Genomic DNA, 18794 nt, shown 5'->3' on the forward strand with positions numbered 1-18794 from the left:
AGGATTATGTTTGTTATGCAGGTTTTATACATGTTACACATGCTAAACTACCAAACAAGTGTATTTTGAACATTACTGTATCTTGCAGATGTGTTAAGTTGGGAGGGATCTCTGCATTTTTCAGAAATTCAACAGCCCAAACATCACAGATATATGACAATATAATGGAATGCACTGGGTGAACCGAGCACTAGTAGGTGAACTGACATAACCTAAGTCATTACTAACAAGCCAAATCCTCAAGATTTGGCATGGAATGACCTACTGAGGGGGCAAGCAACAGCTCTCACATGAAGCACTCCAAAGTGATGGGAAATTGGGGTGGGGAAGTGGTTTCACCTTTGCTCACTACTGGCAGATCCTGGAATGGGAGCACACAGCTTGGTGGCTGGATGATGGCATACACTCAACAGAGGGAGAAGAAACAAATACCTTGTCACGGTGTGTGGATTTCTAGATATCATCTTAAACATTTTTAAATACCACTAGGTGGATACACAGAAGTTTTAACAAGCTTTTATTGTGAAATATTGAATTTAGAAAAAAGTACAAAAATGTCAACTGTCAAATGTGTGCCAGTACAGAATTTCAATAGTATATACAACACAGGTAGCAAGCTGAACATCTTTACTTCAGAATGGACATAGACATTCTAACTAAAAAAAAAAAACGGAACTGCAATATTCACAGGTTTAATATGCATAAATAACTGAAGCCAAGTGAACCTTGTACTGTTCAGTGCTAATCAACTGTTGAAAACCCTGATAAAAATGTGTATTATAATACAATGCATCATCTTGAAAATCTATGTAAAAAACCGAAGTTCATTTTGTGAAAATACCTTAAAACTCAAGAATTCCACTTGCTAGTTTCTAGCCTTTAAAAACTCCAAGTTGCAAAGAGGTTAGGAAATTTACAAGCCAAACATGATTTCTCTCTAAATACTGTGAAGTATCCAGATGCTATCATAGTGGGCTTTGTAAAACTCCAAAATCAAAATTAGGACTGGTGGTCTCCTCTAAAATCTTCCTACTGCAGCATAAAGTAGGTTTTAATGTGAATGACTTGATCAGAAAGTGAACTAAGTCATGTGAAGAGCTCTGACTTTTGTTTTTTTAAAAACCAAACCCATCAGTGACAGGTGGCTGTTCAGCTGGAAAAGTATCAAAATATTCTGAAATGACAGTCAGCAATTAGAAAAAAAATCTTAATGACTAGAACAGCTCGATAGATCGACCTGTATATTCTATCCTAGCTGTGTTATCATGTCAGATTAGCAAACAGCATTTATAAATTTACAAAGTTCAGCTTAGTGTACAAAAAATAAAAAAAATCTCAATATTTGTAGAAAGCAGCTTTTCTCTTTTCAAATTACAATTATTCAGTAGTCTATTGGGAACAAATTCTCCCAGTCTTCAGGTAGCTGGAAATCCAAAAGCAAAACACAAATGCCAGCTGAAGTGCAAGTAATTCCTGCAATAGTAACTTGAGCACCTTGTATCAAACAGAATGTTCATTTTATGGAAAAAATCAGGATCTCTATTTTTAAGCTGATGAAAACATGCTGTTTGGAATTAGCTCTACCTTGTCCCATCATTTGTCTTAGCATCCCAAAGGAAACATTAACACAATGAGAAAAAGTGTTACTTTTACTGGAGAAAAGCTTTTTATTATACAATGTGCATTTCCTTTAGGACAGCTCCCAAATTTTCCACCTTTAGGGAATGCTTTCCACTCTGCTGTACCAGCTGAGGAATTTCTGCCTATCTGCTCCAGGACTCCTGCGCACTGTAGAAGTTTTGGAACATGTTTGGGGTGCATAGTCACTTCATGCAGCACTGGCTAGGCCTTTTGGGTCTCACTGTGGCCTTACATGAACCAAGAGTGCACCCACAGCACATTCAACTCATGGTTATAGCTGCGCATTGCAGCTGAAAATCCAGAATGGCAGGGTAAGCAATCATTCAAGCAAGCTTACTTGCTTGTTTTTCAATGGATAAGCTTCCATGAAATCCTAAGGTTTCCTGGGACAAAATTTGAAAGCAATGCCTGTTGAACATGCCTATAACACACTCATACTGGGGGAACAGGATATTCTGTTTAAACTCATCCAATTCCTACAGGGGTGCTTCATAGTGCTTCAACCTGCACTGATTCAATTTAATTTCATGGACAGTTGGGCCAATGAGGCTCTGGGGTTCACACAGTTGAGTCTTTGCTCTCAGTGAGAAATGACCGAGGCAGAAAATACCCGCCCAGTGCAAGAGGTGGGTGACTGAGAATTTACTCTGCTGCCAGGGTATCTGCCACAACACAGAACTACTGTGCCAACCTGACTTTAGGAACAAACAGGTTTTGATGGGGGGCTGCTGTTTTCTCATACTGTAAAAAGAAAAATTATCCGAGCAATTACATGTTACATGGAATGCCATTAAAATTAGTATTTGAATAATTTTGCTCAAATACGATTCCTGCAGCATCCAAATTAAGATTCACCATTGAGAATTCATTGAGAATACAATGGAAATTAGCACTGAAAAAAAAGAAAAACAGCCCTACCAGTTTAGTGTGGCCAAAAAATTAGGCACAACAAGTGTTAAGACAAACACTCACTACATGGTCACACCTGTTATCTACAGCCAATATTCATTGCCTGCCTGTTTTTAGCACCTTCTCTAGCATCCTACCAACTCTGATCTTAACATTTGATTCTTCTGTACATACATTTATATATATATACACACACACACACATACATTAAACATGATTTAAAAGAAGAGACTTTATATACAAAATACCAACATCCCTATAAATAAACAGTTGGGAGAAAGGCACTTGCAAGAGAAAAAGTCTACAGTAAATTCTCAAAAACCACATTTTGTTCTGGTACTTACAATAGAGGATCTCTCTTTAAATTTCTATCATAAGAAATGCAAAACACCAGTTCCACTAAGAATAAAACTTGTTAAAATTCTTTTACATATTTATAGGTTTAAGATTCCCATAATAAAAGCACCATGATTTTAATCTGCAATGTACTCTTATTTGACCAAAAGATAAAGCATGGTTGCCAGGTATCCACTGTTCCTGCTTCTGAACTAGTTTTTGCTGGAGAATTGATATGGCTGACGGTTTTTTCTTGATTCGAGTCTGCCCAACTCCCAGGCAAGTCCTTTTCTTGCCCAGGTGCCCCTGTATAAACCCAATGTAAATGAATGAGTCTGTGCAACAGCAGTGCTTGGTGGACTGCTCCCTCAATTGCTGCCATTCATATTTGTGACTGTATTTGTTATTGCATGATGTGGTAAAAAACCCAAAAAACCACGCACTGACACCAGTTTCTGGCAAAAAGTTCCCTCCAATATAAAAATGTTTTTAAAAGCTTTCTTCAAGCCAGCTGAAGTATTTTAATCCAAATGGTTTAAACTTATAAAAAAAGTTCAACAGCATTACCAGTTACAAAAAGGTGTAGGAAACATGCCAACTATTCTGTGTGCAAAAATATTTTTTTTCTACTACACAGGTTTCTAAGGGGTTTCCACAGAGTCATTTACCTTTTGAGTATTAAAATCCATGGAAGCAGCCAGGTCTTCATGGAGATGTCAGCATACTCCCACTCTTATCAAATTTCTTGCCTTTTGATAATGCCGCAACTTGTTTGAGAAGCTCTCTGTTTTTTGCCTGCAAGAAAAATATCACCCCATTCTGTTATTTCATAACTTTGTGAAATGAGGGTATTGTACAGAGTGCCTACCATGTTTTGGCAAAGTATGAAATAAGCTGATTCCGTTCTACTTTATATACTTTACCTAGTGATTTTAACAGAGTTCCTAGGTATTCTATACAATACACAGTGAGTGATTTTGGGCACAGCTCATAATCAGACTGGCCTGAGACCCACAGCAGTTTCCCCCATGCTGTTGTCTAGACCACTCAATGAAAACACTGAGAAAGGACCCAGTTTGTGCATGCACTGTCTCACACATCCATAAGAAGAGCCTGCTGGATCAGGCGAAAAGCCCATCTAGTCTAGCTTGCTGTATCTCACAGTGGCTGACCAGATGCCTCAGGGAGCACACAAGACAACAAGAGACCTGCATCTTGGTGCCATCTTGGTATTTAAACAGAGATTGGACAAATTTCTGGAGGAAAAGTCCATTCTCTTTTAAAGGCATCCAGGTCAGATGCCATCACCACATCCTCTAGCAAGGAGTTCCACAGACTAACTTCTTTTGTCTGCTCTCACTCTCTCAACGCTCAATTTTAGTGGATGTTCTTTAGTTCTGGTGTTGTGTGTAGCCCTGCCCTATGGTGCATTATGCAAGCTCTGGACTTGAAACAGTTTTGGGCTAAGGTATGCTGCTTACCTGAAGCTGTTCTACAGTTTCCTTGTGAGCCCTCTCCATACTGTTCATCTTTGTCCTCAAGTTTGATTCCTGGTACTGAAAATCTGCTTTCAGCTCAGTCAACTAAAAAAAAGAAACAAAACAATAAAACAATTGTTTCATGCCACTTTAAAGCTCACACATGTCTACAAGATAACTTTGGAGTCTGCAGGGTGAAAATTAAAAAAAAATGGAACGTACATTTCTTGTTCTACTAGTAAAGAAAGTATTACCTAGCATTAAATGGCTTTATTTGCACAAGCAAAACTGGCTGAATATAGCTATACAACATAACATAATTTTAGAATTTCATCTACAATTTGTTAGACTATGGGCCCAATCCTATCCAATTTTCCAGCACCAGTGCAGCCACAATGCAGCCCCAAGGTAAGGGAACAAATGTTCCCATACCTTAAGGAGGCCTCTGTGACTGCTGCGCCACAACAAGATGCAGCACATACCCCACTGGCACAGCTGCACTGGCACTGGAAAATAGGATAGGATTGGACCCTATTTCAACAGAATACTGCCCTCCTAGTGCTGCCACCAGGAGTGGAACTGATGGATCACTTCTCTTTTCCCACGCTTTCCACCTTCTACAATGCATACTCAAACCAGGCACTGCACAACTTTCTTGGAAACACAAACTAGCTGATCAAAGAGTGAAATGGAAAGTAAGCTAAAGTTTTAAAAAGTTAAAAAAAAAGTCCTGTACAGTCCCAGATATGAATATTGGGCATGAGAATCTCTATAAGACATAAGATTTATCTAGAGAAAGGATTCTGAGGGAAAACCATCCATTTCAGCAGTCAGCTACATCATTAAATGTAATACATACATGCTGCAAGATACTGAAGGGAAGGCTTAGCTTTCGTTCTTCCCAGAAAAAATGTTAAGGGGAATGAAATAGTGGTACTTGCAGTATTGAGGAAAGACTGAACAGAACAGCATGGGAGTATGGGGGAGAAAGTTTTATAGAGCTTGAGAGAATGAAGCTGCTCAGTCAGCACCCAAATGAACCGTATAATATGGGGAGATGTGTCTCTTATTAGAGAAAATTTGGGGCTAGATGTGTAGCAGGCTGTGCAGCCACATTCCTGAGCCTGAACACTATAGTGCTGTAGATTGGTAACGGCTGAGAAATATGTGAGAAATATAACAGAGGAAGAATGCTCTCCTCCTGTCCATGCTGTCTGGAAAATATCCCATTTTTAACATGAAGGAAGACCAGGAGAAATTGACTCTACTGGGACAAATAGAAGTACAGGTCAAGCCTATTTATACACAGATTTTTTATACACGGATTTGACTCAACACGAATGGCCCCTGCAAATGAGAAGGAATGTGCTGATCCCTGGAGAAGGAGAAAATGCATCCCTTTAAAATCAATTTAAAAAACTGAACAGTCCTTTAACAATAGGCTCCTTAATGAGAGAGGGGGGGCAGCTGGCTGACAATCCATCAATCCTTCTCTCCCCAGGGGACCCCTCCCTTCCCCCCTAGGACATGAAAGAAAGGTGATCCCTTTGCATTGGTGAAGGGAGGGGCTGAGTGTAAGCTCTCAGCTCTTTGTAAGCTCTTGGAGAAGGACTGATTGATCGATTGTCTTGTTAATGACTCTTATCTTACATCACAAAGGTCAGTAAGGCTGTTTTTAAATCACTGGAACAAAGAAACTTTGTTTTTTAAATTGATTTGCTATAATGCGTTTTTTGGCCATCCATGTGAATGCTTGGAATGGAACCCACAGTGAATAATTAGTCTCAACCTGTACAGGCATGCTGCTCCCATATCCACAGGGGATCTGTTTCAGGGATCTCAAGGAAACAAAAACCGCAGATATGGGGGGTGCCTGTATTAATAGCGCCCCGATATGTGTTCCCCTTGTGCCCATTAGCATTCTTTACCAGGAAGCGTTTCTTGCATTAAAAGGTTGCTATAAGCATTCAAGCTTATAGTGCCACAAAAGCAGGCTGCCAGCAGTCTGAATGCCTGACGAAACTAGACCAAACCCTGAACAGAGAGCGGAAGTTAACTGCTTCCTGTTTAGCGTTAGTTCTAGTTTTGCCAGGCATTCAGGCTACCAGCAGCCTGCTCTCGTCACACTATAAGCTTGAATGCTTATACCAGGGGTGCCCAAGCCCCGGCCCAGGGGCCACTTATGGCCCTCAGGAACTCACAATCTGGCCTGCGGGTAGCCCCCAATCTCCAATGAGCCTCAGGCCCTCTGGAGACTTGCTGGAGCCCATGCTGGCCCGATGCAACTGCTCTCAGTGTGAAGGTAACTGCTTGACCTCTCACCTGAGCTGTGGGATGAGGGTTCCTTCCACTGCTTGCTGTTTCACATCTGTGATACAACAGTAGCAGCAAAGGAAAGGTCAGCCTTGCTTTGTGCAAGGATTCCACTAAAATTGAGTGTTGGGAGAGTTAGAACAGATGAAAATATTTCTTTACTCAGCGTGTGGTTGGTCTGTGGAACTCCTTGCCACAGGATGTGGTGACAGCAACCAGCCTAGATGCCTTTAAAAGGGGATTGGACAAGTTTCTGGAGGAAAAATCCATTATCCGTTACAAGACATGATGTGTATGTGCAATCTCCTGATTTTAGAAATGGGCTATGTCAGAATGCCAGATGCAAGGAAGGGCACCGGGAGGCAGGTTGTGTCTGTTGTCTTGTGTGCTCCCTAGGGCATTTGGTGGGCCGCTGTGAGATACAGGAAGCTGGACTAGATGGGCCTATGGCCTGATCCAGTGGGGCTGTTCTTATGTTTTATAAGCCTTGAGCTATTGCAAGACCTTCATTCAGTCATACAAGTTCCATCTCCAATAAATTTATTATGTAAATTTATTCAGATTTGAAATGTAAATTAATTCAGCCCCCGACACAGTGTCAGAGAGATGATGTGGTCCTCCTGCCAAAAAGTTTGGACACCCCTGGCTTATACCGACCCATATAAAGCATGAAACACTTCCTGGTAAGCCTTTAAAAACATGAATGGGTGTGCCCCCGAATCTGTGGATAACTGAGACCACTGATACTGGATCTGTGGATATGGGGGCATACCTGTACCTAAATCTAATTCTTCTTAACATATGAACAAAATCAGTTTCCAAGTAATTCCAGATCTGGCTTTTTAAAGTTGTAATCCAGTGGAAATTTGACAAGCTGCGTAAGTCTTGGGTACAAACAGAACATTTACAAAGTAGCAAATGGAAGTATTTTAACCTTCTTATCTTTTTCCAAAATTGTTTGATCTCTTTGCTGCAGAAGACGTTTCAGTGACATCACTTCTTCTTTCAACTGACTTATGAGAACAAAATTGTCAGTCCCTCCACTGTCCACTGATTGATTAATAGAACTACTGTAAAAGAATACCATCAATTATGATCAAATAAGGAAAAAACTGCACATATTTTAAACTAATAGTCTTAAAACTTTCTTAAGAACTAATGCAAAAAATATGTACCTGACAGAAATAGATGAAAACCGACCAATTAGACTACTAATGGCACACATTATATATACCTACAAAAATATAATTAAGCATTAGCTTTCAAAAGGTCTAATTACTTACTAAATGAGGCAGCCATTTTGACATCAATTCCAACTCTTTGTCTCTCTTCTCTAAGAACTAAGAGCCCAATCTTGAGCTCAGTGTACTGGCTTACCACCGTAAGGCACGTCTGCGGAAATTAATGCTGGCCCAGCACCAGAACTAGCCGAGTGCGAGCTTGTGCTGGGTTATTCACCCAAACTGCGGGGTGACAGAGAGGTAGTAGGGGTGTGAGGCAAGGCAGGAAGGAGTCGTTCTGGGATGGGCATGCCAGGGGAGGGAGCGGGGCAGGTGGAGCTCAGCTCCACCAGATTCTGAGCTCCATGTTGGGCCACGTGGCCCGACACGGAACTCTTTGATTATGCGGCAGCTCCAGAGCTAACACAGAATCAAGTAGCCCCACTGCAGGACTACTTTCCTTACCTGGCGGAAGGGGACAAATGTCCCCTTCCCCCAAGGAGCTGCCGGCAGCTGCCTGGTTGTGCTTAGGATGCTGCGGCAGCCATTTTTGGGGCCGCGGCAGCCCTGCACTCCAAGAAGCTCAGGATTGGGCTGTAAGACTGTTAAGAACCAGTCCAAAACAACAGGTTCAAATTTACGTATAAGTAAACTGCAGAAGCAAAAAGGAACATTTTATGCTTGACTGCACTTATTTTCCATAACTTTATTCTATATGCCCAAAGCTGCCAGAAGTAAGTTTGGAGACCTCTGTTTTAAAAAATATAAAATGAAATGAAAAGGACAAACAGCCAAATTTCATTTGTCAGGAAACGTGTATAAGAAAATGAATGGGAAAATTTATTAGAGGGACTATATTTTTTAAAAGTTTTCCTTTGTTAATGAATAATATGTACAATAATAAAACCATAAAATGTAATATAAATTATATAAATGGTAAGGGAAAAGGAAAAAATAAAAAGATAAAAGAAAAAAGACTACAATATAAACATAAGAATGAAAATAACTTTATGTAAAAGAGATATCACTAACAAAGACATATACAGATATAGAAAAAAGGACTTCCAAATATACAAAACCGTATCCATACAAAACCGTAGATTTTTACCTATCTCCATTAGATGGCTTGGATTCCATTTTGGGCTTTTTCTTTGGAGTTTCATTCTGAATAGCTGCAGAGGATTTATGGCTGGAAAGACACCAGATGCTTTCATAAGTTGTGTGAATATACATAAACTCTTACGTAAAATGTAAAAATAGGATAGGCGGTGGATTTCTGAACAATTTGACAACAAGAATTAAAAGAAAAACCTAAGTGAAACGGAAAGTGTCATAAATTGGTCAGCACTTACCTCTGTTTCCACAATCCCTGATCTTGCTCTGGACTCAAACTACTGATTCTGAAATGCATAAGTAAAACAGGCTTAACAACTCCAATCACTATTGCAAATTACCATTTACACTTCTGGTTGCCTCTTCCACTACAAAATATTTATTTGCAAATGGCAACTGTATATTTATGTAACTTTTTTTTATTCAGGAAAAGAGCATGCTTTAAATAATCCTATTACAAATACAAACATTAAAGTTAACTTTCAATGCTCTCAAGAGCTGAGTTTGCAAGCTGGCATTTCTTAAAATGAGAATATATCACAGATAGTAAGTTCCACACACAAAAAATGATTAGTGTGTTGAAACACCTCCCTAATGAGGAAAGGCTACAGTGTTTGGGGCTCTTCAGTCTAGAAAGATGCCTGAGGGGGGCTACGATTGAGACGTACACAATTATGCATGGGGGAATAGAAGGAATTGCTTGTCCCTCTTGCACAACACCAGAACTGGGGTCATCCACTAAAACTGACTGGTGAGAGAATCAGAACATACAAAGGAAAATATTTTTTTACCCAGTGTGTAATCAATCCACTCCTTGCTACAGGATGTTGTGATGGCACCTGTCCTAGCTGCCTTTAAAAAGGGGATTGGGGAGATCATGTTACCATGATGACTGAATGCAACTTCTGGGCTTTAGAAGTAGCTTATCTCTGAATGCCACATGCAAGAGGGTGACAACAGGATAAAAGTATCTGGTGGGCATCTGCTGGGCCATTGTAAGATACAAGAAGATAGCACAGATGGGTCCTTTGCCTGATCCAGCAAAGCTGTTCTTACTGCCTTATGGTTACAGCACAGCAATGCTTCTATTACTTCAACCCTGATTTAATTACAGCATATAAAGGCGGGCAAATCAGTTCCACGGAGAAGTTTTGGAGTCCTTACTTGTGATGGCCCCCACTATGACGGTGGTGGTGGTGGTGGCGATGGTGGTGCTTCAAATGATGCTGGTCTTTTTCAGTAAGGGAGGTGGAGGAGGAGTTCGAATGGGAGGACCCTAAGCTCTTCCTCTGTTCCTTAGTCTTCTGAAGTACTCGCTTGTAGGACAGAGTACAAAGCCAACACAACAGCTTCCCATCAACCTTTTGGGAAATCATTCGCAGCAAGTTATGTTACACGTACTCAGTGCTAAAAAGACATACAACATCCAAAATAAAATTATCAAATACTACTGCTGTTATTCTTGCATGTGAGTTTTACATTTTAGTATAAACAACTTACAAATATAGTGGAGATCAACAGTACACAAAATTAAACGCATCAGACATTACAGAGACCAGTGGAAGAAGGTTGCAGGTAAAATCTCCAGCATGTCCATGTAGGACAGAGAAAAACGCAGGTCAAAATTGGAGAGCAACCACCAGCCAGCGTGGACAATACTGAGCTAGACGGACCAATGGTCTGACTCAGTTTTAAGCAGCTTGCTATTCGGCTGTGCCAAAAATTGGGCAAACATTACTGTAATACATTTTTAAGGTGAACATAATGTCTATGTTTGCCAGGCTTTCCCATTTCTAAGATGTACCATAGCTTTCCTTTGGTTTCCCCAATGATGGGTCTGGAATCAAGCACCTCAACAGATAACCCAGCTTTCTATTATGTTTTACAACATGGAAACGTCCTGAAGCACTCCACAAGGCAGTGGAGATCCGAGGTAGGTTGGTGTCAACTGAGAGTCTTCACCAGTCTCCAATACTCATGTTCTTGAAATAATGCATCCTAAAGAACATCTTGGAACCATACTGAGACTGGCTAAGGTTCAGTGATATGCATGACACCACAGGACATTCACTGCCTGGCAGCAAGACTGGAATGCGATGCACCAAACAATTGTAGGAAGTTTGGTTTGGCAGACGGAACTCCAGTGTGTTGTTCTTGTGTGCTTGAAAAAACCCTCGTGCCCACCCTGAGCCTCTTACCAGTGTTTGGTCCTTCATGCCCCGGTATTGCAGGCCTCCCAACCTGGAAGTAACTGGCCATTATTTCTTAGCCAACATATGTGAAGTCATACACCATGAGTAAGAAATGCTGGGCTAGATTAGAACTTTTTTAAAGCTAAAGGTTACTATGGGCCATGCCCTGGGACATAATGAAGCAACAAAACTGAAACTAAGCAGGTTTGGATTCGGTCAGTGGCTGAATGGGAAACTGCTTGGTGACCCCTATGTACGTCATTATAAGATTCTTAAATAACACTGGGATATAATTAATATACTCTTCAGATACCAGCTACATGGACTTTTCATCTTGCTAGCATTTTGATACCTTCTGAATTAGTACTATCAAAAACACACATATCATCTACGCTGTTCACAATTTTGTGATGTCAGATGCACTCACTGATGCATTCAAGGGCAATTGGCTCTTAAGAAATTAAAATTTTGAAATAACTTGTCAATGTTTTGTTTCTCTAACGAGCAAGATCACTTTCAGACTATATAAAAGAAAGATTATTTTCTACTTCATGTAAGCAATGCAGCTAGCATCCAATTAAGTAGAGATATTTGAAAACAGTGTTTTATTCCTTTTACTCAGAAGTAAGCCCACTGTGTTCAGTTAGACATAGGCTATAATCCTTACGCACTGGAGATCCCTCTTATTATAAGACATAATGGAAAAGGTTAGAACTCATTTTTTAAATGTCTAAGGATGAAATATGATGCCCACACTAACATCAGACACCCAGCATGCCTGCTTCACCACTTGAACCAACCTTCCATCCATATGTTGAATGCAATGTTGAAATGAGATCTGCGCTTATAGCACCTAACATGTCCCCTTCAAAACCTGGGGACATTAAATATTAATAAGAATACCTACATACTGCGCTTTTTTTTTAAAGTTCACCAAGCAATTTACAGAGAAAGTCAAATAAATGGTGGATCTACTTAGCCTGAACCCCACCAAACAGGCCCCATAATCATGTTATGTCTGTGTGCACGAAAGGTAGGATCCTGTAATCCCATGCCCCATGCATATCGTCTATACAGCGTGATTCAAATAGATCATTAGCCTGATTTAAAATACGGCAGCTTCTTAATAACTGCTATATATTTAAATTGATAAAAGTTAATTCCCACTAACTTTTAAAATCTATTTAACTACCATTTCTAGACAAAGGTTTAATACCAATAATATCAAGTCTACCTTTCTTCTTCCTTCTTCTTTGCGATCAAAAGCACACTGTTGCTTGCACTGTTCACATGTCTGAGGAGGTCCATATTTCTTTTCAGAGTTTGTGCAGCGCTGACATTTTGTGCCAATAAAAGCTGCAATAATGTTACAATATTGACAAGGTTTTGGCTGAAAAAAGAAAAAAAGAAAAGTGCTATTTTTTGTTATAAATTTTGTCAGCATGTTATATAACAGCAACATCAAGTCACCGGAAATAAGGTAAAACTACACCTTCCATACAAGCCCTTTTAGACAGACCTCAGTAAGATATGTATTTCCATGGAGTTACGCTTTATAACTAGAAAAAGAAATTAAACAGCTCAGAGTTCAAATTTCTCAGTTATAAGCCACAAGAGAAACAGTAGTTTGCTGCCTAAAATGTTTTCAAAATTTATTGCTCAGAGCCCAAAGCCACCACAATCAGTATACAAAAATACTGCTTTACTATTTTTTTAAATATATTCCAATATGAATGCCATCCATCTGGACATGCCTCTTGGTAATACTCTCTATGGTTAACCATCAATTTAATAGCTCTGTCACAAAAGATACAGATGCTAACTCACCGTTCCGAACTGCTTCACGTTTTGGGCACACTTTTTGCATATTGTGTTAGTTTTGCTGCAAAAGAAACAGATTACATTCAGTATTTCAACTATTTTTTTTGTAAGCAGTTTGTAAGCTTTCAAACAGGTAGGGTTGTACAGGACACAAGTGAAGTAGAAACCAATTTCTAGCTCAGAAAAAGAGAACTGGTCTATGTCAGCGGTTCTCAAACAGTGGGTCTAGGACCCACCAGTGAATCCTGACTTAATTTTTTGTGATCTGCAAAACTAACAGGGAAAAATTAGCCTATATGCATCAAGGGTTAAACAAGCAGCTACTTGCGGGGAGCAATGCTACCCAATCACCATTATAGCTTCTTGGCATTTATAAATCGGGCAGCAGCCTAGGGTTTCTGAAATGTTTGACAACCACTGGTCTAGGTTGTTTGATTACAAAACAGTATGCAATAAAGTTCTACAAGAACTAATGTTCAAGATGAAAGACATAGGCAGGAAGATGCAAATAGGCAATTCTAATATGCTATCCTGAAATTTCAACTTAACTTTAATTTCAAATAGCATTAATAAGTGAAATTCCATAAGAACTCTGCTCAAACTCATTTTAAGTTAATTCTTCACTTAGTGATCTGAAAAATTAAAATTGAAAATTAAAAGTGTGTTGATGAAATCTGCCAACTACCCTAGTTGGCATTAAGCATAGGCCTGGTCACCACGAGCAACATGAAACTGTTGTCCTGGTGAGTGATACTGGTTGTTCTTTTTCTTCTTTTAATCTTTTGTCTGAGCTTCTGTGCACAGCATCATGTGAAGTGCTGATAACTTTTCCCATGGGAAATATTTCCTAGTGATCGGCAGAAAACAGTTGCACTGTTTCAAGTAATGCTGAAGCTGCTGCTGTCTACAGAAGCACTAAAAAAAACTGTTAAAGACACCAGGAGCAGTAGCATATCTGAAGGGTAGCAATTGGCAGGAGGGGCAAAAAACCAGACCCTGGCTGTGGTAGAGAACTTGCTTTGCAAGTATAAGGTCCCAGATTGAATCTCCAGATAGGACTGAAAACAACTCTTGTCTGAAGCCCCAGAGCACTTCTGCTAGTCAGTGCCAACATACTGTGCTACATGGACCAATAGTCCAACTCAGTATAAGGCAACTGCTTATGTTCCAAGACAAAAGAAAAAAAAATGCAGCCACAGGCACCACACTTGGAAAGGTAATGAGGTAAAAATTTTGCAGACAAGCAACTTTTGTTACATTAACCACAAAGCTGGCTGACTAAACCAATGAAAATATTATCTATGATAAAAATAGGGAGTAAAGAATTCTGCAGAACCACCTGATCAGCTATTGCAGGGCTTTTCAAACTGGGGTGTCACGATGCCTCAGCCTGAGGGCCCTGGCCCCTGCCCCCTTAAGGGATGGGGTCAGCGAGGAGGCAGGGAGGAGGTAGCGACGCGATCCCCAGGATAGTGCCGTTCAGGGGGCTGCAGGGGCTTGGCTGTACTTATCAGAGCCTCCTGAAGCCTTCCGGGGTTGCAGGAAGCCCTGTGCAACTGTCTGCAGGGCTCCCTGAAGCTTAGAAAGCGAAAGTGGAGCAATCACACTCCGCCTCCGCAAAACTGGAAGTGGAGCACAATTGCTCCACTTTCACTTCTAAAGCTTCAGGGAGCCCTGCAGTGGGTGGCATAGGGCTCCCCGCACCCCCAGGAGGCTGCAGGAGGCTCTGTTAAGTACAGCCAAGCCCCTGCAGCCCCGAGCAGCGCAATCCTGGGGATTGTGTCGCTGCCTTCCCCCTGCTCCCGCAAGTACTTAGAGTGGCTCAAACTCTCCTTGAGAGTTTGAAAACCGCTGACCTATTGCACTGGTGAGACAAAATAGAATGAACAGCAATAACTGATGCTGCTGGCATATCAATGGTTACAAGATAGTGAGCGGACTACAAGATTATCAGTTCTTGCCCCCAGATTCCTTTTCTATCACAAGTGATCTGGCCCTCCACAGGTTCATTCGTGGTTTCTTGTATCAGTACTGATGTTGCTATAATTAAAATTAACTAGGTTTCCTCATCATCCAGAACATGAAACCAATTTTAAATTGTGGTTTCAAATTCATTAAATGAGGTGCTTGGTTAGCTTCTTAACTGCTGTTACTGTGAGTGTCAGTATACTGTTTAACTACATTTAAGTTGGGAAAGAAGACTTTTCAGCCCACTCACATGTTGCTGATAAACAGAATCTATTTATGACATAAACAATAGCTGTCCTTTTATTTACAACTGTGAAATATAACTTGGGAAAATGTACCTCTCTTGCTGGAATTCCGATCGACAATAAGTACATTTTACAATGGGATGAGCAATACGACATTCCTATTAAAAAAAAAGAATTGTTTTACTAAAGCGCAATAAAGTAACATTTGAAAATCATGTTGCTGTCATTTATAGAAAACTGGAACAGGTATGATTACCCACAACATTTATCAACCAATTGCTTGCAAGAATGATTCCCCTCAACTTCCAGAACTAGAAAATCTAATAGTAACATTGTGATAACAATCACAACAATCAGGATGTATTTAACAAGGGAGAAAATAATCTCAGATCTTTCTGAAGATCCCTCACAAGAAACTGGTCTCATGGACAACAAAAAAAGCTTGAAAACATATTTTGTGGATAGTCTGAAGTGCTCCCAATCCATAGGACACCCTTGATGTTGAATGATGAGTTGCTCTGTCCTTCCCTGAGTGGCTGGAACTTTGGTTTCATTTCTCGTGATCTCTAGAGCAAGAGAAATCCTTATCTGGGTTCGTATTCAGTTTATGTCACTTCATCAGATGCATTAATGGACCTACAAGTCTGTCAACAGATACTTACAGTGGCTGCTCCACAGTGGAGGATAAACCAAAAGGAAATGTAAAATTAAAGATAACCAGTGCCAAACACACAGACTGCTAGAACTGGAACCCTATCCTGAATGCAATATACAGCTACGTGCTAGGTCACACAACAGAAAATTATGAGTATGTAAAATATATGATGTTCACTTGAATAGACTTGTTCGTCTCAGGAAAGCCATCTTTATATACAAACTTTATATTTGTGCGGTCTTGCCACCATCATTTGGTGAACAGTCTATGAACACAGTGTGGTATCATCAAGTCTTGAAGCCATCTTGAATCCTTCAATCAGCTTAGAAAGTAGACTGGGTGGTTGCTCCTGTTTGCCATCCTTCACTAATTAGAAAAGTTACACCATCTTGGAAACTATTTTTTAAAAAGCTTCTTTTTGCAGACTATGACCCAATTAACGTGTTAGGGTTTTATGTGTGCAACTAACATGCTTTATAAGTCAAAATGTAAAGCGTGAACAATCTTGCTTACAACCGTGTTATCTTAAACCAGTGATTTTCAACCTTTTTCATCTCATGTCACACTGACAAGGCACTAAAAAGGTCATGGCACACCACCGGGTTTTTGATAATTGACAAGGCACACCATGCTGCCAGTTGGGGCTCACATCTCCCATTGGCCCTATTAATAAATCAGCTTCCCCCAAATTCCTGTGGCACACCTGTTGACCACTCGTGGCATACCAGTGTGCCATGACACAGTAGTTGAAAATGGCTGTCTTAAACAGAGAGTGGAACCCTACCTTGTACTGTACCTGACATGGGGATGTCACTGAAAGTATCTCTAGCCTAGTTTCCCCTACTCAGTAACTTGTTAAGATCATATGCCCAGTGTTGTAATATCAACACATAGAGCATTTCCCCATTACTGCTGGGGGAGGGGAATACAAGGAAGAGAAAAGCAGTGCAGTGACATTATGACATAGGGGAAGAAGACCATACAAATTATAGGAAAGAATCTGATGTAGGTACCAATACTCCACTGGGTGTGGCACGTCCTACCGCCCTTATTAAGAAATGTGGAGGGATTTCTTACAAGGTGCTCTTTCTGGGTGGATCAGGGTTCATAAGAACATCAGAAGAGTTCCACTGGACCAGGCCATAGGCCCATCTAGTCCAGCTTTCTCCATCTCCCAACTGCCCAGCAAATGCCTCAGGGAGCACACAAGACAACAAGAGACTAGCATCCTGGTGCCACTTCCTTGCACCTGGCATTCAGAGACAGCCTACTTCCAAAATCAGGAGGTTGCACACACCAATGATGGCTTGTAACCTGTGATGGATTTTGCCCCCTTTTTCTGTCCAGCCCCCTTTTAAAGGCATCTAGGTAAGATGCCATCACTACTAACTGTCGCAAGGAGTTCCACAGACAAATTACGCTCTGGGTAAATAATATTCTGTCTGTTCTAACTCCTCTCCTGCCACTCAATTTTTGTGGATGTCCCCTAGTTCTGATGTTGTGTTAGAGGAAAAAGAACATCCCTATATTCACTGTATAATTTTGTACATCTCAATCATGCCACCCATCAGGTGCCTCTTTCCTAAGCTGAAAAGCCTAAAGCCCCATTTCTGTGGCAAGGCACTCCACAGACAAATCAATATAAAGAAACACTTCCTTTGGTCTCACCTAACTCAATTTTAGTGGATGTTCCCTGGTGCTCTCATCCACTAAACCTGGTGCTCTCATCCACTAAACCAGTGGATGTTTAGTGGTGTTCTCACCTGTTGGGTGAGAGGGGAAAGAACATCTCTCTATCCACTCCCTGAATAATTTTGTATGTCTCAGTCATGCCCGCATTCGAGGCACCTCTTTTCTAAACCGAAGAGCCTCAAACCTTATCCTGTGGCAAGGAATTCCACAGACCAATCAGTATAAAGAAATACTTCCTCTGGTCTTTCCTAATGCCCCCACATCCTGTGGCAAGGGGAGCCAAAGAGCACTCAACACAAAGAAACACTTCCTTCTGTCCTAACACACTGCATCTTGGGGCAGGGAGTTCCACAGACCACTCGATGTAAAGAAACGCTCCCTTCGGTTCTAAGGCTCCACATCATGCGGCAGGGAGTTCCACAGACCAAGTGACGGGAAGACTCAACACCCGTCCTTCAGCGTGCCCCGAGTGTTCCAGCGGCCGTGCCCTGGTGCTGGAGAGGGAAGGGCGCCCTTCCTGGCTCGCCTGCGAGGGCCCTGGAGCGCCACAGGGACCCCCTCCACCTCGGGGCGCACGCCTCTCCCTCCCCTGCAGTCTCCCCGGCCTCCCCCGCGCACCCTCGGCCGGCCCCTCCCGGAGCACGGGCGCACCTTGCAGAGCTGCTGCCCCTGGGAGAGCTCCTCGAAGGGGTAGCGCTGGTTGCACTTGGTGCAGGCATAGAGCGCTGGCGCCGCGCCTGGGCCTGGCCCCGCCGCCGCCACGGCCGCCGCCCCGGAGGGCCCGGATGTGGCCGCCATCCACCTTCCTTCGCTCCGCGCGCCCAAGGAGCGCCGCCCGACCGGTCGCCAGACAGCCCGCCCCGCGCACGCGCACAGCGGTAGCCCCAGCCGGGCCCGCGTCGGCCCCGCTCCTCCTCCGCAGCACGCCAGGCTCCGCCTCCGCCAATCGGCGCGCGGCTCGCTTCAGACCACCGCCCAGTGGCCGCCTCGGCGCTCCCCTCATCGGCCCGCCCGAGAGCGGCGGAGCCGCGCCTGCGCAGAGGCCGCCGCCGCCGCCGCCGCCTTCTTCACAGCGCCTCCCCATTGGCCGCCCTGCGCGCCCATCGCCGCCCTCGGCCTCTGTGACGTCACGCGCCCGGGGGCAGGGCGTTGCTGCGGTTGGCCGGATGCCCTGTCACTCACAGAGCCGCCTTGTGGGCACGGCGTTTCTG

General features: G+C 42.1%; 1 protein-coding gene across 3 annotated transcripts; it reads right to left on the reverse strand.

Annotated features, from left to right (window-relative positions):
• Nucleotides 1-512: 512 nt before the first annotated feature.
• FAM76B (family with sequence similarity 76 member B) lies at nucleotides 513-18410 on the reverse strand. 3 transcript variants are annotated; one of them, XM_066619862.1, is made up of 11 exons: nucleotides 18235-18410; nucleotides 15330-15394; nucleotides 13030-13084; nucleotides 12437-12592; nucleotides 10175-10371; nucleotides 9250-9297; nucleotides 9006-9086; nucleotides 7612-7747; nucleotides 4368-4469; nucleotides 3555-3681; nucleotides 513-3192 (listed from the first exon to the last, which is right to left on the reverse strand). In XM_066619862.1, the coding sequence occupies exons 1-10, from the start codon at nucleotides 18379-18381 to the stop codon at nucleotides 3592-3594; spliced, it is 1077 nt and encodes a 358-aa protein (XP_066475959.1). In that variant the 5' UTR covers nucleotides 18382-18410; the 3' UTR covers nucleotides 513-3192; nucleotides 3555-3591. The 3 variants fall into 3 exon arrangements, with proteins under 3 accessions (XP_066475959.1, XP_066475958.1, XP_066475960.1); XM_066619861.1 differs by having other exon boundaries at nucleotides 513-3681; XM_066619863.1 differs by lacking the exon at nucleotides 18235-18410 and adding an exon at nucleotides 16115-16178 and having other exon boundaries at nucleotides 513-3681.
• Nucleotides 18411-18794: the final 384 nt, after the last annotated feature.

Source organism: Tiliqua scincoides, chromosome 3, assembly GCF_035046505.1.
Source record: "Tiliqua scincoides isolate rTilSci1 chromosome 3, rTilSci1.hap2, whole genome shotgun sequence".
In the NCBI taxonomy this organism is placed as follows: Eukaryota; Metazoa; Chordata; class Lepidosauria; order Squamata; family Scincidae; genus Tiliqua; species Tiliqua scincoides.